This window comes from Notamacropus eugenii, chromosome 3 (genome assembly GCF_028372415.1).
Source record: "Notamacropus eugenii isolate mMacEug1 chromosome 3, mMacEug1.pri_v2, whole genome shotgun sequence".
Taxonomy (NCBI): domain Eukaryota; kingdom Metazoa; phylum Chordata; class Mammalia; order Diprotodontia; family Macropodidae; genus Notamacropus; species Notamacropus eugenii.
The window spans coordinates 403,526,966-403,551,447 of record NC_092874.1 but is presented as its reverse complement, the minus strand read 5'-3'; the positions used below and the strand labels follow the sequence as shown (position 1 = coordinate 403,551,447).

At 38.2% G+C, this 24,482-nt stretch overlaps 1 protein-coding gene across 8 annotated transcripts in view; it reads right to left on the bottom strand.

Annotated features, from left to right (window-relative positions):
- Window positions 1-22,389, bottom strand: part of SHOC1 (shortage in chiasmata 1) — a 114,262-nt gene extending 91,873 nt beyond the window's left edge. For 3 of the 8 annotated variants that reach the window (XM_072598083.1, XM_072598085.1, XM_072598086.1), the window contains exons 1-6: window positions 22,258-22,385; window positions 21,595-21,691; window positions 20,323-20,407; window positions 17,876-18,005; window positions 15,622-15,703; window positions 12,228-12,409 (exon numbers count right to left, since the gene is read on the bottom strand). In XM_072598083.1, the coding sequence (XP_072454184.1) occupies window positions 12,228-12,409; window positions 15,622-15,703; window positions 17,876-18,005; window positions 20,323-20,367 (439 nt within the window). In that variant the 5' untranslated portion in view covers window positions 20,368-20,407; window positions 21,595-21,691; window positions 22,258-22,385. Of the gene's footprint in view, window positions 1-12,227; window positions 12,410-15,621; window positions 15,704-17,875; window positions 18,006-20,322; window positions 20,408-21,594; window positions 21,692-21,803; window positions 21,913-22,257 lie in introns of those variants that run through there. The other 5 variants (XM_072598084.1, XM_072598089.1, XM_072598087.1 and 2 more) reach the window with 5 other exon arrangements.
- Window positions 22,390-24,482: the final 2,093 nt, after the last annotated feature.

The window sequence follows — 24,482 nt, the reverse complement described above, 5'->3', positions numbered from 1 at the left end:
TCTTTAAAGTTTCTATTGTTGTGGTCGAGGGGTCCTGGGAACCCTGAAATACAAGCATACAGGACATGGATCTGTCTCGAAAAAGTTCGACCATTCAAGCCTTCTTTCAGTTCAAGTAGTGTTTATTATGACAGCAGCAGTTGGGGTGGGTAAGATCATGCCACTTTTATACAGAAAAACTGAGGGAAGATCTGGATGTGATCTAGGAATGGCAAGTAGCCTGGGGTTGTCCAGAGGGAACAGAGAAGGGGTGGGCTGGGTCAGGGCCACAATGAAAGGACAGTTGAAAGGAATGTACTGGGATGAGCCTGATGTCTCAGGCTACCACCAGGGATCTGAGTTTAGGGGCTGGGTTCCTGAAATTTGTGGGAAAGTTCAGAGGCTGAGGGTCTTTTCTTTTTTGGGGTCCAGATTCCATATCCTGTCACTATGAATTCATATTTACTGAACACTTAAATGGGAAACAAAGGAAGGAGTTCTGTTTCCAAAGGCTTACAACTCCTCCCAGCTTTAAGTGATAGCAGTTAATCAGAGTTGTGACCTAGTATGGTCAGGTAAAAGGTCAGAAAACTTGATCCAGGTTTAATGAGCTATTTGAGGGAAAGTCTATCACAGGGGAGAACATGAAGTCACATGGCCAATAGATGGTGTGGCAGGAAGTTTTAACAGTGCAAAGGGTTTGCATTGGTCTGAACAAACCATAGTCTTCCTGTAGCCTAATTTGGGAGCTACCCATTCATTCAAGGGGAATGAATGTAAAAATGAATAAAAGCTTTCCTGATTTCACAACAAGTATTGTTCTTTGTTTAAGGTGAGCATATTTCTCACACTTACCATGTGCCAGGTTTTATGTAAGGCCCTGGAGATACAAAAATCGAAATAAAAAAACCAAACCCAAAATACAGGTCCTGCACATGAAGGAGCTTAAATTACATTCATTCTCCTTTTCTAATAATATTAATATTATTTGATGTGTACAAATAGTGGTTACATAAAAGAAGGTCTTTGTTAATAAAACAAATTGTTGCCATGTAAATTAGGATCTTCTTGTTAACTTTATATCAAGATAAAAACTGAAAATTAAGTAAAAGTATACCATTATGACAAATGTCTAGATAATTGAAAATATCTTGAAAATTGAATAATTTTTTCCACTTTAAAGATTTCTAGCATTATTACATGGTGAGTTAGTTTGGTATATGGGATGGTGCACTGCTCGTGAAGTCACAAAGGTCTGGTTAAAGACCTACCTCTGATATATTCTACTTGTGTGACCACTGGAAGGTAACTTAACCTCTCAGTGCTCTAAGCAACTGTCTAATACTCTAAGTTACAAAAAAGTTTCCCTTCAATTTCTTATATTGATGAAATCACGAATGTACAACCTAGATAGCTTATTTACTCAGTATAATACAATAAACAAATAATTTTCTGATTTTATCATCCTCCCATTTTGCATTCTTTATGCAAATATGAATCTGTGGCATAATAGATAGAACTCTGAACTTGGAGTCAGAAGATCTGCTTTTAAGCCCCTATTCTACCACCAATTCCGGCACTAACAGATGGGGTAACCTTGGGCAAGCTACTTAATCTCTAGATGGATATTACTTGCATTAGAAGTCCAGCATAATGGATGAAAGGCTAATCGTGGAGTCAAGAACTTCCTTTGACATATACTGGCTGTGTGACATGGACATGTGACTTAATCATTAGGCGCTGCAGGCAGCTGTCTAGCACTCTTCAGTTGCAGAACAATTACAGATCGCTAGAGTGGTGTTGGAAGAAGTTTCCCCAGTTGCTGATGCAAATGCAGATGAAATCATGCCAGGATGAAAAATAAAAGGCCAATAACAACAAGCAAATTCCCCCCTTTACCACCTAAGTCTTTGGAGAGGAGAGGGAATTAGGTTTAGATCAGCTCAGTTTCCATGTAGTAGCAGTCCCTCCAAGTTCAAGTTCAAAGCCCCACTGGTAAGTATCCCAAACAATTAACTGCTCAATGCTTCCCTGCTGGTCTAGCTGGGAACACCTAGCTTGCTATCCCAGGTGCCAAGATTCCCATGTGGCACACTCATGAATTAAATTCTACTCTTTGCACCTAGAACTAAAGGACAAATAAAACAGACCAAAACCCAAGCCAGCTTTTAGAGGACATATGGCCCAAGGGGAAGGGAAGGTGACCCTCAGTCCTTTCCCACTTCATTCCATGATGTCATTGGCTATGAACGAATAAGTCTTTTGCTCTGAGATGCAAATGCTGTAAAGAAAACTATTGTGTCAAATCAGGTCATTTTAAAGACGCAGGCAGTTCTGGCTCCCAACCATGCAGTAGGTTAAGGCAGAATGTCCATACTGTCCTATCTTACTGTTTCTAAGAAGCAAATCTGGTATCTCCCACATGGGTGTCTCTATCTTAAATAAACCGGGCATATGCAAAACCCCATTATACGTACAATAAAGGTAACTCTGCCAACTCCTTTTTCTGTCTCCAAGAAGTATCTGTGAACCATCCTTCCAATTAGCTGCAACTTCCTCTTTCCTCTGGTTTTGCGAAACTGTTTAAGACTAAAATGATTCAGCTGCTCTAGCACTAGGTCTACTTTTTGGTGTTTGGGCAAAGATCTTACATCAGAATACCAACAATCAAATTAAAATTTAAAAATGGTCTAAAAATGGTGATTCTTAGTGCCCTCTGCCTCTTCTTCCACTGCTCTGCCACTTCAGCTGCAAAAAAAGACTGAGTCATCATATTTTTGTTACTTGGGTTGCCACAGTCAAAATGCATTATTAAGTAGCCAACCACTTGGTAAGGAGCATCTTGATACATATACACAAGGGTATATATTTAGCACATTTCATGAGTGGATATACTCAGCGGATGATGTTTTAATTTTTTAAAGGCTAATATTTTTTGAAAATCTAATCACACAGGATATTTATCACAAACTAGAGGATCTAAAACTTAACAAAATTTAAATTTTGACTCTCATAAATACATATTCAGTATCTACTTTGAGATATAGTGCTGCATCACTAATTTTCTATTGGGGATGTCCAACATATTCCATAGACATCTTAACACAACATGTCCATAACTGAACCCATTATCTTTACCCTCAAACCCTCCCCTTTTCCAAACTTTCCTATTTCTTTCAAAAGTACCACTATTCTTCCAGTCTTTCAGATTTACAACCTTGGTGTCATCCTGAATTTTTCACTTTCCCGTACTTCAAAAATACAGTTAGTTGCCAAATCTGACCCCTTCTCTTTCTTTGCTTATACTTCCACCACCTTAGTTCAAATCCTTATAACCTCATGTCTACATTGCAATCACTTTCACTTTGGTTTCCCTGCCTCAAGGCTTCCACCATTCTGGTTCATTGTCTGTCTTGTTCCCCACTTAATTAAGCACTGATCTATGTGACTTTTCTACTCAACTCATTCCAGTGGTTTTCTAATGTCTATAGGACAAAGCATGAATTCTGTTTAACTTTTAAAGCTCTACACACTTTGTCCTCAATTTATCTTTCCAGCCTCATCAAATCAACCTTCTCTCTGTTTCTCACACACAATACTCCAGGCCCCATCTTTGTGCCTTTGCAGTGGCTATCTCCTATGCCGAGACTGCATTTCAATCTCTTTACCTCTACCCCTTAAGATGCAGCTCAAAGCATGATTTACTGTGTGACACCTTTCCTAAGCTATCTTGCATATAATTTTTGTGTATATTTGCATTTCAATACGTGTGTGTATGTGTGTGTGTGTGTGTGTGTGTGTGTGTGTGTGTGTGTGTGTATATATATATATATATATATATATATATATATATATATACCTACACCTATATGTGCTGCATATATTTGCATACGTACTTGTTATCTCTACCATTATAATATAAGCTCATTGCTTGTTGAGATCATTTCATTCTTTGTTCTGGTATCCCTAGAACCTAACATAGTGCCTGGCACATAATGCTTTATTTACTGGTGCTTAATAAATATTTGCTTTTTTTTCGTAAACAAAATCTTGACAAAACCATATTCTGTGTATAGAACTTGGGTAACAAACAAAAAAAAAAACCAACTAAAACAAACCCAGTTGTATGAAGATCTGTGTCCCTTTGTCAAAGTTATAAGGTGCTAGGAAATTATTTTTTAATTAATTAGTGTATTTTTAGTTTTCAACATTCATTTCAATACAATTTTGAGTTTTAAATTTTTTTCTCTTCCTCTTCTCCCTCTTCAAGATGGTGTATAATTTCATATGCCCTCTACATATACTTTCATTTTAAACATTTTCACATTAGTCATGTTGTAAAGAAGAATTAGAAACAATGAGAGGAACCACTAGAAAGAAGAAACAACAGACTTCTGGGAGCCAAGATGGTGGGGTAAGTAGTAAGTTGCTCTCACTCTCCATTACTGACTTCTAAAAACCCAAAAAATATCACCCCAAGAAAATTCTTGGAATAGCTGAGACAGCAGAATGATGGGATGCAGCAGTCTTGTAGCCCAGGAAGCTTGGGGATTCATGGGAAAGGTCCCTCCTGCTCTGGTGGATGGGGAGCAGTACAGAATGGAAGGCATCCTGGAAAGCCACTGGCAAGTTCCACCTCAGCAAACCACCAGGAGATTCTGAGCCTGGTGGTGGAGCAGGCAAGCACCAACAACAAGATACTCCCCCCCACATGCAAGTGCCTTGGTATAGGTGGGAGAACCTGCAGACTCCAGCTCAGAAAACTGCCACATGCAGGGGTGGTAGGCTTCCTCCAGCAGCTAAACCTCCCCATGCTTCAGCACAACTCCAGAAAACACAACTCCAGGTGGGCAGGCATCCTCCAGCAGCCAAACTTTCTAGTGCTTCAGAGCAGCCTAAGTGAGCAGGTATCCTCCAGGGCCGGATCCTCCCCTCCACCAAGGGCTTCAATGTTGTTGACCTTAGCTCAGCAACAGGTAAGCTGCCAGACCCCGTACAGCCTCCAATTGCCAGCACCTAAGGCCCCAGCACATACAGCCAGGAACCAGGTCCCTGGCTCCCAGAACAAAAATCAATGTTCCCTATGCTCCAGCAGGAGATCTCAACTTTAGGAAACAAGCAAACACCACGAGCAAAAAGCAGAAATGGACAACAATCATAGATTCTTATTACAGGGACAGGGAAGATCAAAACTCAAATTCAAAAGAGGACAACATTGTCAACATACCCACATCCAAAACCTCAAAGGGGAATACGAACTAGTCTCAAGCCCTAAAAACCATCTTGGAAGAGCTCAAGAAGGATTTTAAAAGTCAAATAAAAAGAAAAATTGGGAAAAGAAGAGAGAAATATGCAATAGAGAGTCAATAGATTGGAAAAGGGACAAAAACTGATTGTAGAAAACAGTCCTTAAAAATACAATTTGCAAAATGGAAAAAAGGACACTGAAGAAAATAATTCCTTAAAAAGTAGAATTGGCCAAATGGAAAATGAAGCACAAAAACTCACCGAAGAGAAAAACTCCTTAAAAAGAAAAATGAGCCAAATTGAGGTACAAAAGATAAGTGAAGAAAATAATTTGTCAAAAATTAGGGGAGCAAGGAATAGTGTATTTATGGAGAATGGAGAAATTTTTAACCAAACAAGAGATAGAGAACATTATGAAGTGCAAAATGGATAATTTTGATTACATTAAATTGAAAAGTTTTTGCACAAACAAACCCAATGCAACCAACATTAGGAGGGAAGCAGAAAACTAGGAAAGAATTTTTGCAACTAGTGTCTGTGATAAAGGTCTCATTTCTCATATAGAGAACTGAGTCAAATTTACAAGAATACAACTCATTCCCCAATTGATAAATGGCCAAAGAATATGACCAGGTAGTGTTCAGAGGAAGAAATTAAAGTTATCTATAGTCATATGAAAAAATGCTCTATATCATTATTGATTAGAGAGTTGCAAATCAAAACAACTCTGAGGTACCACATCACACCTATAAGATTGGCTAACATGACAAAACAAGATGATAAATATTGGAGAAGATGTGGGAGAACTGGAACACTAATTCCTTGTTGGTGGAGCTGTGAGCTGATCCAACCATTCTGGAGAACAATTGAGAACTACGCCCAAAGGGCTACAAAAATGTGCATACCCTTTGACCCAGCAATACCGCTTCTAGGACTGTATCCCAAAGAGATCATAAAAATGGGAAAAGGTCCCACATGTACAAAAATATTTATAGCAGCTCTCTTTGTGGTGGTCAAGAACTGGAAATCAAGGGGATGCTCATCAATAAGGGAATGGCTGAACAAGTTGTGGTATATGAATGTAATGGAATATTATTGTGCTATAAGAAATGATGAACAGGAAGACTTCAGAGAGGCCTGGAAAGAGTTTTATGAACTGATGCTGAGTGAAAGGAGCAGAACCAGGAGAACTATGTATACAGCAACAACCACAGTATGTGAGGAATTTTTCTGGTAGACTTAGTTCTTCACAGCAATGCAAGGACCTAAAAAATTCCCAATGGACTCCTGAGGCAAAATGCCTTCCATATCCAGAGAAAGAACTATGGAACTGGATGACAGAATGAAGCAGACCATTTTCTCTTGTGTTATGTTTTGTTTTGTTTTATGGTTTCTCCCATACATTTAATTATTCTATACAACATGATTAAGGTGAAAATGTAAAAAAAAAAAAATCTGTTAAAAATTTGAACTGAGCATGTGGAAGCTAATGACTCCTTGAGACATCAAGATTCAGTCAAGCAAAATCAAAAGAATGAAAAAGTAGAAGAAAACGTAAAATACCTCATTGGAAAAACAACTGATCTGGAAAATAGATGCAGGAGAGATAATTTAAGAATTATTGGTCTACCTGAAAGATATGATCAAAAAAAGAGTCTGGACAGCATCTTTCAAGAAACCATGAAGGAAAATGCCCAGAGGTCCTAGAACAGGAAGGTAAAATAGTCATTGAAAGAATTCACTGGTCACCTCCTGAGAGAGATCCCAAATTGAAAATGCCAAGGAATATTGTAGACGTATTCTAGAATTATCAGATCAGGAAGAAAATATTGCAGGCAGCCAGAAATAAACAATTTAAATGTCATGGAACAACAGTCAGAATTATGCAGGACCTTGCAGTTTCTATGTGAAAAGACTGGAGGGCTTGGAATATGATATTCCATAAGGCAAAGGAGCTTGGACTACAACCAAGGATCAACTATGCAGGTGAAGCTGAGCATAATCTTTCAGGGGAGGAGACGGACATTCAATGAAATAGGGGACTTCCAGACCTTCCTGATGAAAAGACCAGAGCTCAACAGAAAATTTCATCTTCAAATACAAGACTCAAGAGAGGCATAAAAAGATAAACAGGAAAGAAAAAAAAAATTAACATATTATTCAATAAGGGCAAACAGTTTACATCACTACATGGGAAGATAATACTTGTAACAGTACCTTTATTATGACATTTTTAAAAGGGGTATACCTAGACAGAGGGTGTGGGTATAAATTAACATTGATGTGATGATAAAAAACGAGGCATAGACCAACATCTTGCACCCTATACCAAGATAAAGTCAAAATGAGTACATGATTTGGATATAAAGGCTAATACCACAAGCAAACTAGGGGAGCAAGGCATTGTTTACTTGTTATAATTGTGGAGAAGAGAAGAATTTATGACCAAACAAGAGATGGAGAACATTATGAAATACAAAATGGATGATTTTGATTACATTAAATTAAAAAGGTTTTGCACAAACAGAGTCAAAGCAACCAAGATTAGAAAGGAGCAGAAAGCTTGGAAACAATTTTTACAGCCAGTGTCTCTGATAAAGGACTCATTTCTAAAATATATAGAGAGAAATAAGTTAGATTTATAAATATATACAAGTCACTCCAAAATTAATAAATGATCAAAGGATATGAATAGGCAGTTTTCAGAGGAAGAAATTAAAGTTATCTGTAGTCATATGAAAAATGCTCTAAATCACTACTGATTAGAGAAATCCAAATCAAAACAATTCTACAGTACCAAATCACACCTATCAGATTGACTAACATGACAAAACAAGAAAATGATAAATGCTGGAGAATATGTGGGAAAATTGGAATGCTAATGCATTATTGGTGGAGTTGTGAACTGATCCAACCATTCTGGAGAGCAATTTGGAACTATATCCAAGGGGCTATAAAATTGTATGTATCCTGTGACCCAGCAATACCATGTCTAGTTCTGTATTCCAAAGAGATCATAAAAACTAGAAACCACTCATGTACAAAAATATTTATAGCAGCTCTTTTTGTGGTGGCCAAGAACTGGAAATTGAGGGCATGCCCATCAGTTGGGGAATGGCTGAATAAGTTGTGGTATATGAATGTAATGGAATACTGTAAGAAATGATGACCAGGCAGATTTCAGAAAAATCTGTAAACACTTATATGAACTGATGCTAAGTGAAGTGAGCACAACCAGAAGAACATTGTACATAGTTAACATTATACAATAACTATGATAGACCTAGCTCTTCTCAGCAATGCAATTATCTAAAGCAACTCCAAAAGACTCATGATGGAAAATGTTATCTACATAAGAGAAAAAACTATGGAGTCTCAATGCAGATTAAAGTATACCATTTGCTTTTTTGGTACTGGTGTTGGTGCTTGCCTGCTCCACCAGCCCAGATTCAGGATCTCCCACTGGTTTGTTGAGGTGGGGCTTGCCTGGATGTCTCCCATTCTGTATTTCTCCCCCTCCACCAAAGCAACAGGGACCTTTCCCATTAATCCCCCATTTTCCCAGGCTAAAAGACTGCTTCACCCCATCTTTCTGCTGGCTCAGCTATTCTATTGTTTCCCTGGGGTGATATTTTCTGGGTTTTTAGAGATCAGTAAGGGAGAGTGTGAGCAACCTACTGCTTACTCCACCACCTTGGCTCCTGGAAGCCAAGCAAGTAGGAAATTTTTAATGGGAAGTTTTATTTAAATAAGTTTCTAGATTTAGAGCTGACAGTAAGGGGGAAAGTCCCATTTTTCCTAAAGAGTGAAACAGAAATCTGTGTCTTGAGTGGATAAAATCTACTCATAGGACAGGGATTGGTAGAACAGGAGACAGAGTTAGTCTGTGTAGGGAAACTATGAATAATGTCTTTTTCCACTGCATGATAAAAGGAAAGCAGAAACTCATTGTCAGAGAAAAAACTGTGTGGGTACTAACTTTCTCTTCAATTAACTTGGAAGGGATCATGGGAAACATTCACTCTCCCTAAACTGTTAAAGATACCTTAGAGCTAAAGAATCAGACGAATTTTGATGCCAAAGAGCCTACAGATTGAAAACAAATTTCCAACGTGTGCTTTTGATGCTAATCTCAAAATTCAGAGTGAGTATATATACATACATGCAACACATACATATGTGTATGTAAAAGAATGGAAAGGCTGCTCACAGTCTAAATAATATTTTTTTTATATATCGTTGTCTAAAATACTAACAAGTATAATCCATATTGCAAAGTCCATTGGTATGAGATTTTCTCTTTATTGCTGTAGAGGAAAGCCCTGTCCTGCATAAAAGATGGGGCAAAGTTAGAGTAAGGGCACTTCATTTTCTTTAGTCTTCTTTGGTCTTCAGACCTTGTCAAGTATCAAAGTGTTTCTGGAGCTTCTGACTTCTAGCTTCAAGACAGAAGATGTTAATTCCATTTCGGCTTGCTTAAGGAGAAGACTTTGGGAAGACCCCCTACCCTCTCTCTTGGTTAAACTGAGCTGTCTTGTTCCCAATGTGAGAGCCCCTTCATTCTATGTTGTCTGATATACATACATAAATACATATATACACACACACATATGCACACTCACACACATTCTCTGATTTCTGTTATCCTACCAATTCAGATAAATGGGTTTCTTTGCTATTCACTGTATATGCTCATTGTGGACTTGGTATTTGGTGGGAAGAGAGTTACGCCTTGGATAAAGAGCTTAGGGTCTTCTTTTTTCCCCCAAATGACAAAGTGATTAAAAGTTAAATTGAACCTTATCATACTATATTAATAAAAGGATTTGTTCTGTGAAATCTGGGTTCAGTTAAAGGGCTGCACTTTGGGACCTAGAGGGGCTCGAGGCTGGAAGTTCCCCATCCCTTCCCTGAACTGATAATAATTAATGGAGATTAATAATTAAGATATAATTCTAGTCCACTACTTCCTCTTTCTGAGGGAGGCAGAGCGAGCTCCGGCCCCAACCTCCTGGTTCCCCTCCTGACAGAAATGAAAGTCTCATTTGGAGAAGGGGAGGAGGGGAATAAGAAGCTAGAGATGTTTATTCTGCCTCCGTTCGAGGCACACAACTACAATTCCCATGCCACAGCCAGGGAGACAGCCCCTTGCCATCTTCTCTCTACACAAGCAAACAAGATTTCTGTAATTTTGAAAGGATTTTTTTACTTTAAGTAGTAAATTCACACTTTCAGGATTGATTCTCTACTAAAGAATTGGGGCACAGATAATTTTAAACAAATGAAGAAAAGTCCTGAACAGGTTTCAATGTGATCTGGAGTATATAACACTGCAAAGGAAGAGTATATATTTGGAAAATAAAAGTTTTAGAATATGAAGAATTCAGGGAAAATTCATGACATTCATACAATCTGATATAGAGAATAGTAGAACTACAAACATTATGCACAATGATCACAATAATGAAATGAAAACACTTTTGAGAGTTAGTACAATAACCAATCTTGTTTCCAGAGGACTGGTAGCTAAGTAGTAGATGAACCCATTCAGAATGCTGCCAATGTGATGTTGCGTCGTGATGTTTTGCTTAATTGTTTTTCTTTGTAACAAGGCAGCATTCTATGGGTATTTGTATAGGATGGTAATTGGGAAGTAAAAGCATATATAAAACAAAAGCACCAATAAAATATAAAAGGAACAATACACAAAAGTTCCATTAAAATGAAAATTACACTGTAAATTATTAGCCATAGTTATATTTTCAAAACTAATATTTGTGCTGTTATTAAATTTATGAAAATCCACAAAGCTTTGAGGAAAAAAAACATAAAATAATGAAGTACATTTTGAAAACCATTCCATTCAATATCAATTAAAACTATTGAATTTTCTAATAGTGCTGGAGCTCTCCAGCCCTTCCTGATGATGATGATGATGGGTATAGGCCCTGGGAAACAACCCTACCCCTCCATCACCACCTCAAACTCTCCTTGAACTTTCCCAAATGGTCAACTCTTTTGCCTGAGGCATCCACCCATCCCCAGTAATGCTTTCAACTGGACTTCCACTATGGCCATTATCCAATTTCCCAAATCTTTGTTACCCCTAACCTAGCCCAGCTCTTCAGGGTCTGTTACCTCCAGATTGCCTCCAGCTACTTCCCATCTAGACTTTGTTCTCCTCTGACCACTTGGTCCAGGTCCCTGGTGTTTCCCAGTATGTTCACCCTGTCCTTCTCTGTTACTTCCCAGTCATGCTAGACTACTTGGCTGCTCCTAGATCCTTCCACAGTCTTTCTGTACAATAAGATCCATCTTGCCTCCATTAAGATTCCTTAAGAGTCTAATAAATGGTTCAGATTGAGTCTGGCCAGTATTGCAGATTTTTAGAATTACACCTACTCTGACTGATGTTCTAATAAACCTGATCTTGGCTGAAAGACGACTTGGGTTGAAGTACCTGTGTTGCTTTTCAGGGTCCCAGTACCCCTAAACCTCCACAATTATATGGTTATTATTATATGGTTTATGGAAATAATATAAAATTAGGGAATTTTAGTATAGTTTGCACATCACATCATCATTTCTGAGCAAGTAACTTACTGGAAACAAAATTTGAAGTACTGCAAAAAATTACTATGTTTGATCAGCATTAAGATTTCTGGCATAATTAAACCAATAGGAATGAAACACATTGGGGGATTAACTCCTCCTATTACCTATATCAAGGTTAAATTGATGCCAGTTTTTGGCCTATAAAGATTGTTCAAACTCAGAATTGCTGAGTCTTCTAAAAATACTCACTTTACAATAAGGAAATCATAAAAGTGGCAAAATGCATCATTTTGCTCAACGTAACGAAACTGAAAAACACAATTCTGTTAGGAAGCATCCTCCATGTATTTTTAATCTGCTGAATAAAAGAAATCATTCTTTGGAGAGCAGATCAACCAATCAGTAAGTGCTGTTTTTAGGCATAGAAAGACTTACAAATGCTTTACCTTGATTGGTTGTTTGAAGTGTTGACCATCCTTCAGAACAAGTAACAGGGTGGAAGACTTCCTCATAGTCTTTCTGACTAAACAAATAGCTCTTCTCCATGTCAACTTGAGAGGACGGATTTGAACTTGGAACAATTTCTTCAAAGTCATTAAGATGAGACACAGTGTATGAAATGCTCATCCTAAAATGATATGTTTAGTTATTTAAGCATGTTTATCTTAATATGCTCCATAAAATGCATGCTTATAGAATATAATTTGATATAGAAATTTAACTATATAATACTACTACTGTCATGACCTCAAATGATCAATGATACAAAAGGGAACTAAAAGGGCAAATACAGAAATCATGTGACATAGGGAATAAAATATTGGGGTCAAGAAGACCTGGTGTTTAAATCATGTCTTAGGCACTTAGTACCTCAGTAGCATTGTGCAAGTTAATTTATGCCTCTCATTCTTGGTTTCCCATACTGGTATGGGGCAATCATACCTGTTGAACTTATCAGACATGGTTATTATAAGAATCAAATGAAATTATGTAAAATTCTGTGCACACTTTAAAACACTATATACATATGTTAGATTTAATTATTATTGCTTAATTAGAAGTCTTAAAACTTTTCTTTAATTATAATTAACAGAAAAATCCTAGAATGTATAATTTTTTAAAAAAGTTATTGATATTGGGGGTGGTGAAGTCAAGACGAGAGAGCAGAAGCAGAGATTTGCTAGAGCTTTCCCCCAAGCTCAGCCAAATACCTGTAAAAAAAAATGACTAAACAAATTCTGGAGCTACAGAATCCACAGAATGATGGAGTGAAGCAAGTCTCCAGGCCAAGATACCACGGAAGGTTAACAGGAAGAATCTATTGTGCCAAGTTGGGAGTAGAGTGCAGTCTAGCATGGACTGCACCAGCACAGACTGAACCTGAGTAGGCCTAGGGGGTACCAAATCTCTGACACCTGTGGTGGTCTCCAGACTTCATAACCCAAAAAGCTGAGGACAAATTGGAAGATCAGTGGAAAAAATCTGTTGGACCTGTGTGAGAGAGTAGAGTGGTCTGGAACAAGTCCCAGGGTGGTGGAGGGAGTGAAAGAGCCCTTGGCAGCTGCAGCAGCTATTTCTGGAGCTCTAGGCCCACAGACTGTGGGGGGATCGAGCAGCTGACAGTGCAACCTCTCAACTCCACTGGAAGCAGAGAACTACCTTGACAAAGGGCTCAAAAGTCAAGTAAATGGCTAGGGAAATGAGCAAAAATCGGAAAAAGAATCAGACTACAGAATCTTACTTTGGTGACAAGGAAGAACAAAATATAAAAAGAGAAGAAGATAATAAAGTCAAAGTACCTACACCTAAAGCCTCCAAGAAAAATATGAATCAATTTCAGGTCACAGAAGAGTTCAAAAAGAATTCTGAAAATCAAGTAAAAGAAATAGAGGAAAAATTGGGAAGAGAAATGAGAGTCATGTAAGAAAATAATAAAAAATGAGCTTGCTAAAAGGGACCCAAAAAGATGCTGAAGAAAATAACACCTTAAAAAATAGAATAATCCAAATGACAAAAGAGATCCAAAAAGTCAACGATGAGAAGAATGCTCTAAAAAGCAGAATTGGCCAGATGGAAAAGGAAGTCCAAATTCTCACTGAAGAAAATAATTCCTTAAAGATTGGAATGGAGCAGATGGAAGCCAATGACTTTATGAAAAATCTAGAAAATCATAAAACCAAACCAAAGGAATAAAAAAATAGCAGACAATATGAAAGATCTCATTGGAAAAACAACTGACCTGCAAAATAGATAAAGGAGAGACAGTTTAAAAATTATGGGACTACCTGAAAGCTATGTTCAAAAAAAGAGCCTAGACATCACCTTTTGTGAAATTATTGAGGAAAATTGCCCTGATATTGCAGAACCAGAGGGTAAAATAGATATTGAAAGAATCCACCAATTGCTTCCTGAAAGAGATCCCAGAAGGAAAACTTATAGGAATATTGTAGCCAAATTCTAGAGTTCCCAGGTCAAGGAGAAAATATTGCAAGCAGCCAGAAAGAAACAATTCGAGTACTGTGGAAACACAATCAGGATAACACAAGATCTAGCACCTTCTACATTAAAGGATAGAAGGGCTTGGAATATGATATTCCAGAGGTCAAAGGAGCTAGGATTAAAACCAAGAATCACCTTCCCAGCAAAACTGAGTAAAATACTTCATGGGAAAAAAATGATCATTAATGAAAAAGATTTTCAAGCATTCTTGTTGAAAAGACCAGAGCTGAATAGAAAATTAGACTTTCAAACGCAAGAATCAAGAGAAGCATGAAAGGGAAACACTAAAGAGAAATCACAAGGGACTTAGTATAAAGTCGAACTGTTTACATTCCTACATGGAAAGTGTGTATTTTTAATTCTTGAGAATTTTCTCAGTATTAGGGTAGCTGGAGGGATTATATACATATAGACAGAGGACACAGGATGAGTTGAATAGGTAGGGATGATGTCTAAAAAAATAATAAAATAAAATTAAGGGGTGAGAGAGGAATATATTGAGAGGAGTAAGGGAGAAATAGAATGAGCCAAACTATCTCACATAAAAGAGGCAAGAAAAAGCTTTTTCAATGGAGGGGGAAAAAGGGGCAGGTGAGAGGGAAAGAGTAAACCTTACTCTCATTGCATTTGGCTTAAGTGGGGAATAACATGCACACTGAATTTGGTATGAAAATCTATCTTACACTACAAGAAAGTAGGAGGAAGGGATAAGCGGGTGGTGTGGGGATGATAGAAGGAAGGGCAAATGGGAAGGAAGGGCAAATGGGGTAATTAGTAGTAAACACTTCTGAGGAGAGATAGGACCAAAAGAGAGAATAGAATAAATGGGGGGGAAGGATAGGATGGAGGGAAATGTAGTTAGTCTTTCACAATATGACTGTTATGGAAGTGTTTTGCACAACTACACATGTATAACCTATATTGAATTGCTTGCCTTCTCAGTGGGGGTTGGTGGGGAGAGAGGAAGGGAGAATAGTTGGAACTCAAAGTTTTAAAAATGAATGTTAAAAATTGTTTTTACTTGCAACTGGAAAACAAAACATTCAGGCAATGGGGTATAGAAATTTATCTTGCCCTACAAGAAAACAGACGGGAAGGAGATGAGAGAAAGGAGGGGTATGATAGAATTGAGGGAAGATTGGGGTAAATGGTAATCAGAATGCTCGCTATCTTGGGGTGGGTGGAGGGGAGAGAAGGGAAGAATATTTGGAGCTCAAAATCTTGTGAAAGTGAATGTTGAAAATTAAAAATAAATTAATTAAAAAAAAGGATCCTTCTTTCCCTGAACACATATATGCACGCACACATAAACATACACAAATCAAGTTTAAGAATACATACTGTTCAGGGAAATCCTCCACAGAAAAAGTTGCCTTCCACTCATCCAACACAGAGAAATCCTTCATTTGTAGAGTTGTGGGGACTGGGACCAGAAGAGAAAATAGAAAAAAAAAAAATTAGCCTCTGCAGTTCTCTTCCACTGTAAGTCTTAAGTAAGTCTGAATGCTTGAATTTTCCAGAATATTTTATTTTCCTGATCATAAATGACTCACTAATACTGAAATACTCCCTCTCTGCTACAGCAAAACATTTTAGTTGTCCAATCAGATCAATCTCCTTTAAGCACATCATGCTCATTCTCATCTTCCTCCTTTGCTCATGCCGTTCTTATGGAATACCCTTATCATACCACTTTGATCCTCTCCAAAATCTGCTCAAATTATTCTTATTTTATAATGCTGTCCCCAAAGGTTCCAGTCTTCGCTAATTTATCCCTCCTTTACCCACCCTCCTGAATGTAGCATTTATGTCACTCATTTTGGGATGCAATCAAATACTGTTTAATATTATTATTTATATGTTTTATATATATATATTTCTTCTCTGCAATTAGATTAAACTCCTAAAAGCAAGAACCATGTAATTTTTCCCCCACATCCTCCAAATAGGCTGGTAGAAAGGATTCTTGTAAATACTTGGTGAAACAATGGATGAGGTTTTACAGGAAGCCCTCTAAAAGACAAGAGGAGGCTTGATAAAATTCCTCCTTCATTTCCATGCCTTTAGGGAAACTACCAATTTCTTAAATGTCTTAATAAAAATAGTAATAACAATTTTTTAAATTAAAAGTTTATCATTACATTAATGGAATTTAGTTTTTAGATCTTAAAACAGACCATTATCTCTTTATTTATTATTATCATTAATTTATTTATTTTCAATTTTCTACAATCACTTCCATAAATCTTACATTTTCTCTCCCTCCTTCCCCAAGACAGCACACATTCTTATATGGATTCTACTCATACATTCTTATTAAACGCATTTTCACATTAGTCATGTTGCATGGAAGAATTAAAATGAATGGGAGAAACCATGAGAAAAACTCAAACAAAACAAACCATAAGGCAAGAGAAAATATTCTGCTTCATCCTGCATTCCAATTCCATAGTTCCTTCTCTGGGTGTGGAAGGCATTTTGCCTCAAGAGTCCTTGGGGAATGTTTTAGGTCCTTGCATTGCTGTGCTGGGCTAAGTCTACCTGAAAAATGCCTAGCACACTGTGGTTGTTACTGTGTACAATGATCTCCTGGTTCTGCTCCTTTCACTCAGCATCAGTTTATATATGTCCTTCCACGACTCCCTGAAGTCTTCCTGTTCATCATTTCTCGTAGCACAATAGCATTCCATTACATTCCTGTACCACAACTTGTTCAGCCATTCCCCAATTGATGGGCATCCCCTTGATTTCCAGTTCTTGGCCACCACAATTAGAGCTGCTATAAATATTTTTGTACATGTGGGACTCTTTCCCATTTTTATGATCTCTTTGAGACACAGTCCTAGAAGCAATATTGCTGGGTCAAAGGGTATGCACATTTTTGTAGCCCTTTTGTAGCATAGTTCCAAATTGTTCTCCAGAATGGTTGGATCAGCTCACAGCTCCACCAACAATGAATTAGTGTTCCAACTCTCCCACATCTTCTCCAACATTTATCATCTTCCTGTTTTGTCATTTGCCAATTTGCCTGATTTGCCAATCTGATAGGTGTGACACGGTACCTCAGGGTTGTTTTGATTTGCATCTCTCTAATCAATAGTGATTTAGAGCATGTTTTCATATGGCTATAGATAGCTTTAATTTCTTCCTCTGAAAACTGCTTGTTCATATCGTTTGACCATTTATCAACTGGGGAATGATTTGTATTCTGACCATTATCTCAAGTGAAGATGTGCTTGTATATTTTATTATATTATCACATTTTACATATCAGTGTTAAAGATGAACAAAGATATATTTAATGTTTAATTAAACATTTAATTAAAAATATGTTTAAACTTATAGGGCTCCATTTACGCATTTTGATTGTACTATGTTACATGCATACTTTTGTATTGCAAGTTTTCTTGCTTAAAGGCTTCCAAAAACATCAAATTAAGAATTTCCTGGAGTTCTGCTCATTATTAGGTCCTAAACTAGCTTTTAAGATAATTATTAGTTAGAAGAAAAACATTATATTTGCTAAACACTATTAAAAGTCTTAAGCGTTCTTTTAAAACAAATGTTTAAGTGTAAAAACAAGAAAAAAGCATACCTCTTGTCCACGGCTTCCTAAATTTTTCATCAGCAACAACTCCAGCCTGACAATTATACTTGTTATGATGCAAATATGAAGGAATATGAATCAATAATGACCTAAGGGTTAATTTCTTTCTAACCACATTCTGTGAGAAAAAAATAGAATTATAGAGCCTTCTAACAAACCACTTGATATACCAATATATCTTAGCATCACTCTCTGTGATCACAAGTACATCTTTGTTTTTAACTAAAACTTCTAGTTGTTTAGGTAAATGTGCTACATTTAAGGTGTTATACTTCAGTACTTCTAAATATTATTACTCTAAAATCACAAATAAAATGCAAACGTTAAATATGTTATGGTAAAGATATCTCACTAAAATCAATTTAACAAACTCAATCATTTGGATGAGACCACTAAAATCATCTCTAAATAAAGACATGATAACTACAAAGATAAAGAAGCCTTTGACATTTACAACTACATACTAGAGAATGTAGTTTTCTGTTAACTATAAACTTCTGGTTTGAAAATTTTATTTTAGTTGTTCATAATAGATCAGGATATCATAAAACTCATTCTTCACGGGGCAGAACCAGATGGTGGAGTAAAAGCAAGGACTTTCTTGAGTTCTCCCCCCAAGCCCCTACAAATACCTATTAAAAAATCACTCCGAACAAATTCTAGAGGTACAGACTCACAAAATGATGGGATGAAACAAATCACCAGCACAAGACACCCTGGAAGGTTGACAGGAAGGGTATACTGCACTGGGCTGGGAGTGGAATGCAGGCAGGTATGGGCTGTGCTGGCACAAGGAGGGCAAGAGCAGACCTCAGGGAACTGAATCATTGGCAGCTGTGGCATTTTCAAGACTTAACACACAAACGCCAAAGACAGCATAGATGGTCAGTGGGAAAACTCTGTGGGACCTGGGTGAAAGAAGAACGTTGTCCAGCTGTGGTCCAGTCCCAGGCTCAGGGTGTGGCAGGTGGTGGCAGTGGCAGCAGCAACACTAGCTGCTGCTTTCGGAGTTCTGCGCCCACAGATGGTGAGGGCTATAGTGGCTGATACAAAACCCCTGAAGCCTGGGACAGTACACTCACCCTCACCCCACCCCCACCCCCACTGGAAGCAAAGTTCTACCTTGACAAGGAGCTAGAAAGTCAAGTATTTGGCTGGGAAGATGAGCAGACAGTTAAAAAAAACTATAGAATCTTACTTTGGGGACCAAAACATACAACCAGAAGAAGAAAACAAAGTCAAAGCTCCTACACCAAAAGTCTCCAAGAAAAATATGAATTGGTTGCAGGCTACTATTACTATTATGGAAGTGTTTTGCATGTACACATGTACAACCTATGTTGAAAAACTGCTTGCCTTCTCAATGAGGGTGGGTGAGGAGGAAAGAAGGGAGAGAATTTGGAAGTCAAAAGATTTAAAAAACAAATGTTAAAAAAAAATGGTTTTTACATGCAACTAGGAAATAAGACATACAGGTAGTAGAGTATAGAAATCTATCTTGCCCTACAAAAAGGTAAGCAGGGAGGGGATAAGAATGGGGGGAGATAGAAGGGAGGGCAGACTGGGGGAAGGGGTAATCAGAATGCATGTCTTCTTGGGGTAGGGGAGAGGGGAAAGATAGGGACAAAATTTGGAATTCGAAATCTTGTGGAAATGTATGTTGAAAACTAAAAATAAATAAATTAATTTTAAAAAATCCTTCACTTTTCCATGTATGTGGGGAAAAAGGTGAAATGTAAGGTAAAATAATGAATTAGGATTGTATTTATACTTCAATTGGCTATCATTTGCTCATATGAACTAAATTTTCTGTCATTATTTATACCTACAGTAACATATTTGAATTTTAAAGTACCTTTGAATTTCACAAAGCTGTATTTCCATGGGACATGGATAAAAATATTTACCTAATGACACATAATTAAATAAAAAGCACTTAAGTTAGCAAAATATTGTCTTTTAAAATACTACTACACTCAAATGGCTCTATTAATTCACTAGTATTAGAAGTTTCCTCCAGTGATGCAGTTCAAAATTCATCCATGCATGCTCACACACGTATAAGTAAAGGTTTGCTATATTACATTGAGTTTTCCATTTCTTATCAATGAATGATAATGGGGACTCCTTCCCTGATTCTCAAGAACTACATTTGTCAAACTGGATGATGATACATAAATTTTCTTAGTAGTTATTAATCAATGCAACATTTTGCAAAGCATTTTTTTCTTTCTCAAGAGAGCAATATGTTTCAATTTCAGTTAAAACACCAATAACTTATTTCTCACAATGCATTAAGGTTTGATGCTTATTAAAGTAATCTAAAATCTTCAAATAGTAATTTTTAAGTTATTCCAAAACACCTATGTATTAAACACACTATAACACTTCACCTCCAATTTTTAGTAAACAGGTGAGAACAAATAGCACTCTACCTCATGTAAATAGTCCACTGAGTGATATTTTAGTACTGTGAACATATCTTCTTTATTTCACCAATACAGCAAAAATTGCAATTATCTGGAAACACATAAAAGTTTTTTAAACTTCAATATAATCCTAAAAACCAGGACATAAAATCTAGTTTCTATTTTGTGAGCTGCCCTAATCACTGTCTCAAAAAAAATTGGTATCTTACTTTTTATTTTTAATCTTGTATTGTTTAAGGTAAGGTTAGCTATTATTTTTTTAAAGTTCTTTTGGTTTCTTTGTGGTGAATCAAAATGATGTCTTTTTTGACTATGTATTTAATATCCACCTTAAAACATTTTCTTGTATAAACATGGTAAAATTTAACTCTCTGGAACGTACAGTTATGCATGTACGTATTTAATTTAGAATAGGCTTTCTATTACAAATTTCTGATTTTCTTCTGTGAACGGCTTTGAATGACAAAAACTAACTACAAAAGGTCATTAGCTTAGAGCTTTTACAATTTCAAAATCTAATATGCAGATATCACATACTGATATAACAAAGGTTACTTTTCTATTACCCATATACCATTCAAGCTGACAGGACACATTAAAAATACTAATTTTACTATCAGGTAGTTTGGTCTCGTAGAAAAAGCACTAGACAACGGGCAAAATCTTGTTTTCAATTCTAGCTCTTCCTATTCGCTTACTTAATCTCTTGCTTACTTGTTACTTAATCTCGATAAACCTCAGTCTCCTACTTTGTGAAATGTGGGGGTGGCATTCCATGTCCCGCATTCCTTCTTGCTCTCAGTCTTATTGACGCGGGGCACAGTACAGCAGCTATAATCCAAGGCAGTCAAATCACCAAAATGGCTATTAATTAAGTTATTCCAAAACACCTATGTATTAAACACACTGTAACCCTTCACCTCCAATTTTTGGTAAACAGGGGAGATCAAGGAGCACTCTACCTCATGTAAATAGTCCTCACCCTCATGGAACAGGATTTTGAAAAGTCTGTTCTCATTTTCATATCAATTAATCAATTTCATATTAATCAATTCAATATCAACTAATATCAATTCAATCAATCAGTGAGCGCGAAACCGGACAGGTGATTTCATAGGTCAGCAAATGAATCGAGGGGCCATTTCTTTATTAAGTACTTATTGTGTGCTCTGCTTCCACGGTTAGATTGAGGGACACAAAAACACGATCCCTACTCCACAAATGAAGAAAATTTCCTCTCCCAACGCAGCTCGGATCCTCTTCCACACCGAGACTCACCCTGTGGTCCAAGAGGCAGGACTCGAATGCGGGTCTCACCGGGGTTTCGGCCAGCTCTACATGTGCTCTCCCACACTTGTCAACAGCGAATCCTGAGCTGCAAAAGAATTATGCCAAATTTTACAAGACACGCAGCAGAATAAGCCGAAACGTAGACAAGTCCTTGCTGCAAACCCCCTTTCAATCACTAGACAGGGAATGGCCTTTACCGACTTGGCCGCTAGGTGGCGCAGCGCGGGAATCCGCTTCAACACCCATCCCGGCCCTCACCCGATCTCACGTGACTTCACCGAGGTCTGCCTCAGTCTTCTCACGTGGGAAATGCGAGTAATAATAATAAATAACACATAACAATAGCGCCCCCATCCCGAGCTGTTAGCATTTGCACGGACTAAGATCCACACGCGTCAGGTGATAGCAGCAGCAGAACAGTACTAGAGGCTATACAAACTGTTTGCCATTAATTACGACCCTTAAAGCGCCTCGAATGTTACCGAAATTCGTTTATCAATGACGACTTGTAAGGCGCTAGAGAAATGCTAGCTATGAATCCCCTCAGAGAGAGAAGGAAGGGACGTGGGGGATAGGGGTTCCCCTTAGAATTATGATTCCCCAACAAACCAAACACCTGCTAGACTCGGAGGATTCTATAGACTCACTTACCTAGGCTCACACAACAAAAAGAACGCCGCCTCCGGGTGTCCTCGCTCCTACACTGCCGCCGGCCGCGGACGAAGCCGGACCTAAATATTTCCCCCCTCTCGCGGGATTTCTCCGCCCGCAGGCGGAAGTGGTCAGGTGGCCCCGCCCGCTTCCGGGCCTATTAACCACTCCCCCCCCCCCCCCCCCCCCCCGCGGCAACTTCGAGCTCTCCCCACCCTATAGGCCGGAGGCTTCCCGCCACTGCACAAACTCCGCCCCCTTTCCCTCCGCCTCTCTCTCAAAGACCGGAAGAGTCTTAGAGCTGCGGCCTGGTCAGTTTTCTAAGGTCTGATTCTCGTGCTTTGCTGAGGGAAAGAAAAGCGCCCTCCCTTAAAACCCCCACAAAAGGCATAGGACCTACCTAGGACACAGCCCTGGGGTCAAAAGACAGACTCAAATCCCACCTCTCTCTGTGCAACCCCCGAGGCCCCAGTTACGTCATCTGCAAAGTGGGGGGACTTAGGAGGTTTCTGAGGCCCTCCGTGAACTTGGGGTGAAGGGATGGGACGTCTTGAGGCTCAGGAGGGAGTTCTTCATTTTTTAGATCATTTAGGCGCTGCCCTTTGATTGAGGGAGTTTAAAAACGGAAAGGCCAACCGCTCGTTTCAACACCTGCAGGCAAGAATATTTTGAGATATGTCGGGGGAAAAATCATGAGGATGAGAGGGAATGTGGATTTTGAGCTTCCAAGGAAGGAGCACAAGCAGATTTCTCTAAGTGTGGGGCTGGAGGAATAGCGAAAATGAGTTCTGGGGATTCCTGGAAAACAGAGGCACTTCTACACACACGAGGTGAAAGAGGACAATGATAGCTTTTTTGTGGCTGCGAAAAATGTGAGGATATTTGACAATTTACAGCTTTGATCGAGTCCAGGGCCCTCATTTCTGGGAGAATTATTGGACAGAGAATCAAGTTTGAGCAAAGGCTGAGCCCAGTTAGACCTGGGGGGGAGGGGTGCTGAAAAGAACAGGTCTAGACCTTCAGAAAAATGTGATAGCTACATTCTGCCAAGTAGGGTAATATTTATTGAATAAGGTACAAGGGATAAGGTAACTAATGATGAACAAGATTAGGGACTGAACCTCTGAGTTCATTGGCAGAGGATGGGGAAGTGCCTTGTACTGGTGCAGCTTGGCACTCACGGGTGCATTCCATTCTGCAGGAGGCACCAAGGGTTGGTTCCCAATCAACCGAGTAATCTTGGATGTCTTTAGTCTTCTCAGTGAGGGTGTTTCCACTTTTTATTGGAAAATGAAAAAAATAAATCCTGCAAATAGGGCCTTATTGAGGAGTTCTGCAAAGAATCTCTCTGGGCCTCTGTCTTTTCCCCTGTGAATTTATAGTTAGATGAGTCTAGAGATCAGAAAATGAAAGATACTCCCCACTTCCAGCTGCGATGAACTTAAGATATAGAATGAAAGGTGCATTTTTAAAACATGATCAGTTGGAGGATCAGTTTAACGTGTTTAGTTGGAGGAAGACAGTAGGAAAGATGAGATAATACATGTTTTTTTTAAAAAAAATTATTAAAAAGACAGGGTTCTTTTTAGCTCTTAAGTCAATGATTTAAGGCTGAACTTTTGGCATTTCATCATCTGTGAAATTAGAGTATTGGACTAGATAGCTAGAGTTCCATTCCATCTCTAGATCTATGATTCTGTGATCTTATCTTTCCAAGAAGTGTGTTGCTCAAGAAATTCATTTCCTTTCTCCGCATAGAAAATTTACTTTCCCCAAATTGGGGTTATTTACAAAGTCATCTTTAAGATATCTGACTCTTTTTATAGACCAACACAATTGAGCAATTTCTCTGACTTCCTAAGAATATATGCTGACCAGTTCCTCTTGAGGGCACTTAGAACTTGAACTGTAAGCAAATTGTCCATCTGCTTTGATGGAAGCAGTTTCTACACTAAGAATACAATTTTTATTACATCACAGGCCCACTCCCATCTCTCCTCAGCCCCACCTCCTACTCCCTTCCTTAGTTCCACGGAGTTCCCCATTCCACTTGGTAGCCACTTATCTAAACTGCAAAGAAAAAAAATGACTGAAGTGCTAGCTTTATAAACCTAATTTGAAAATGTTTGTGTGTTCGTCTTTCGTTGCCAAAGAAGACTATGCCATCAGAGATATGACATAACTTGCACTTTTGTTTTGAGTGAGGGAGGGCTAATTTGAAAATG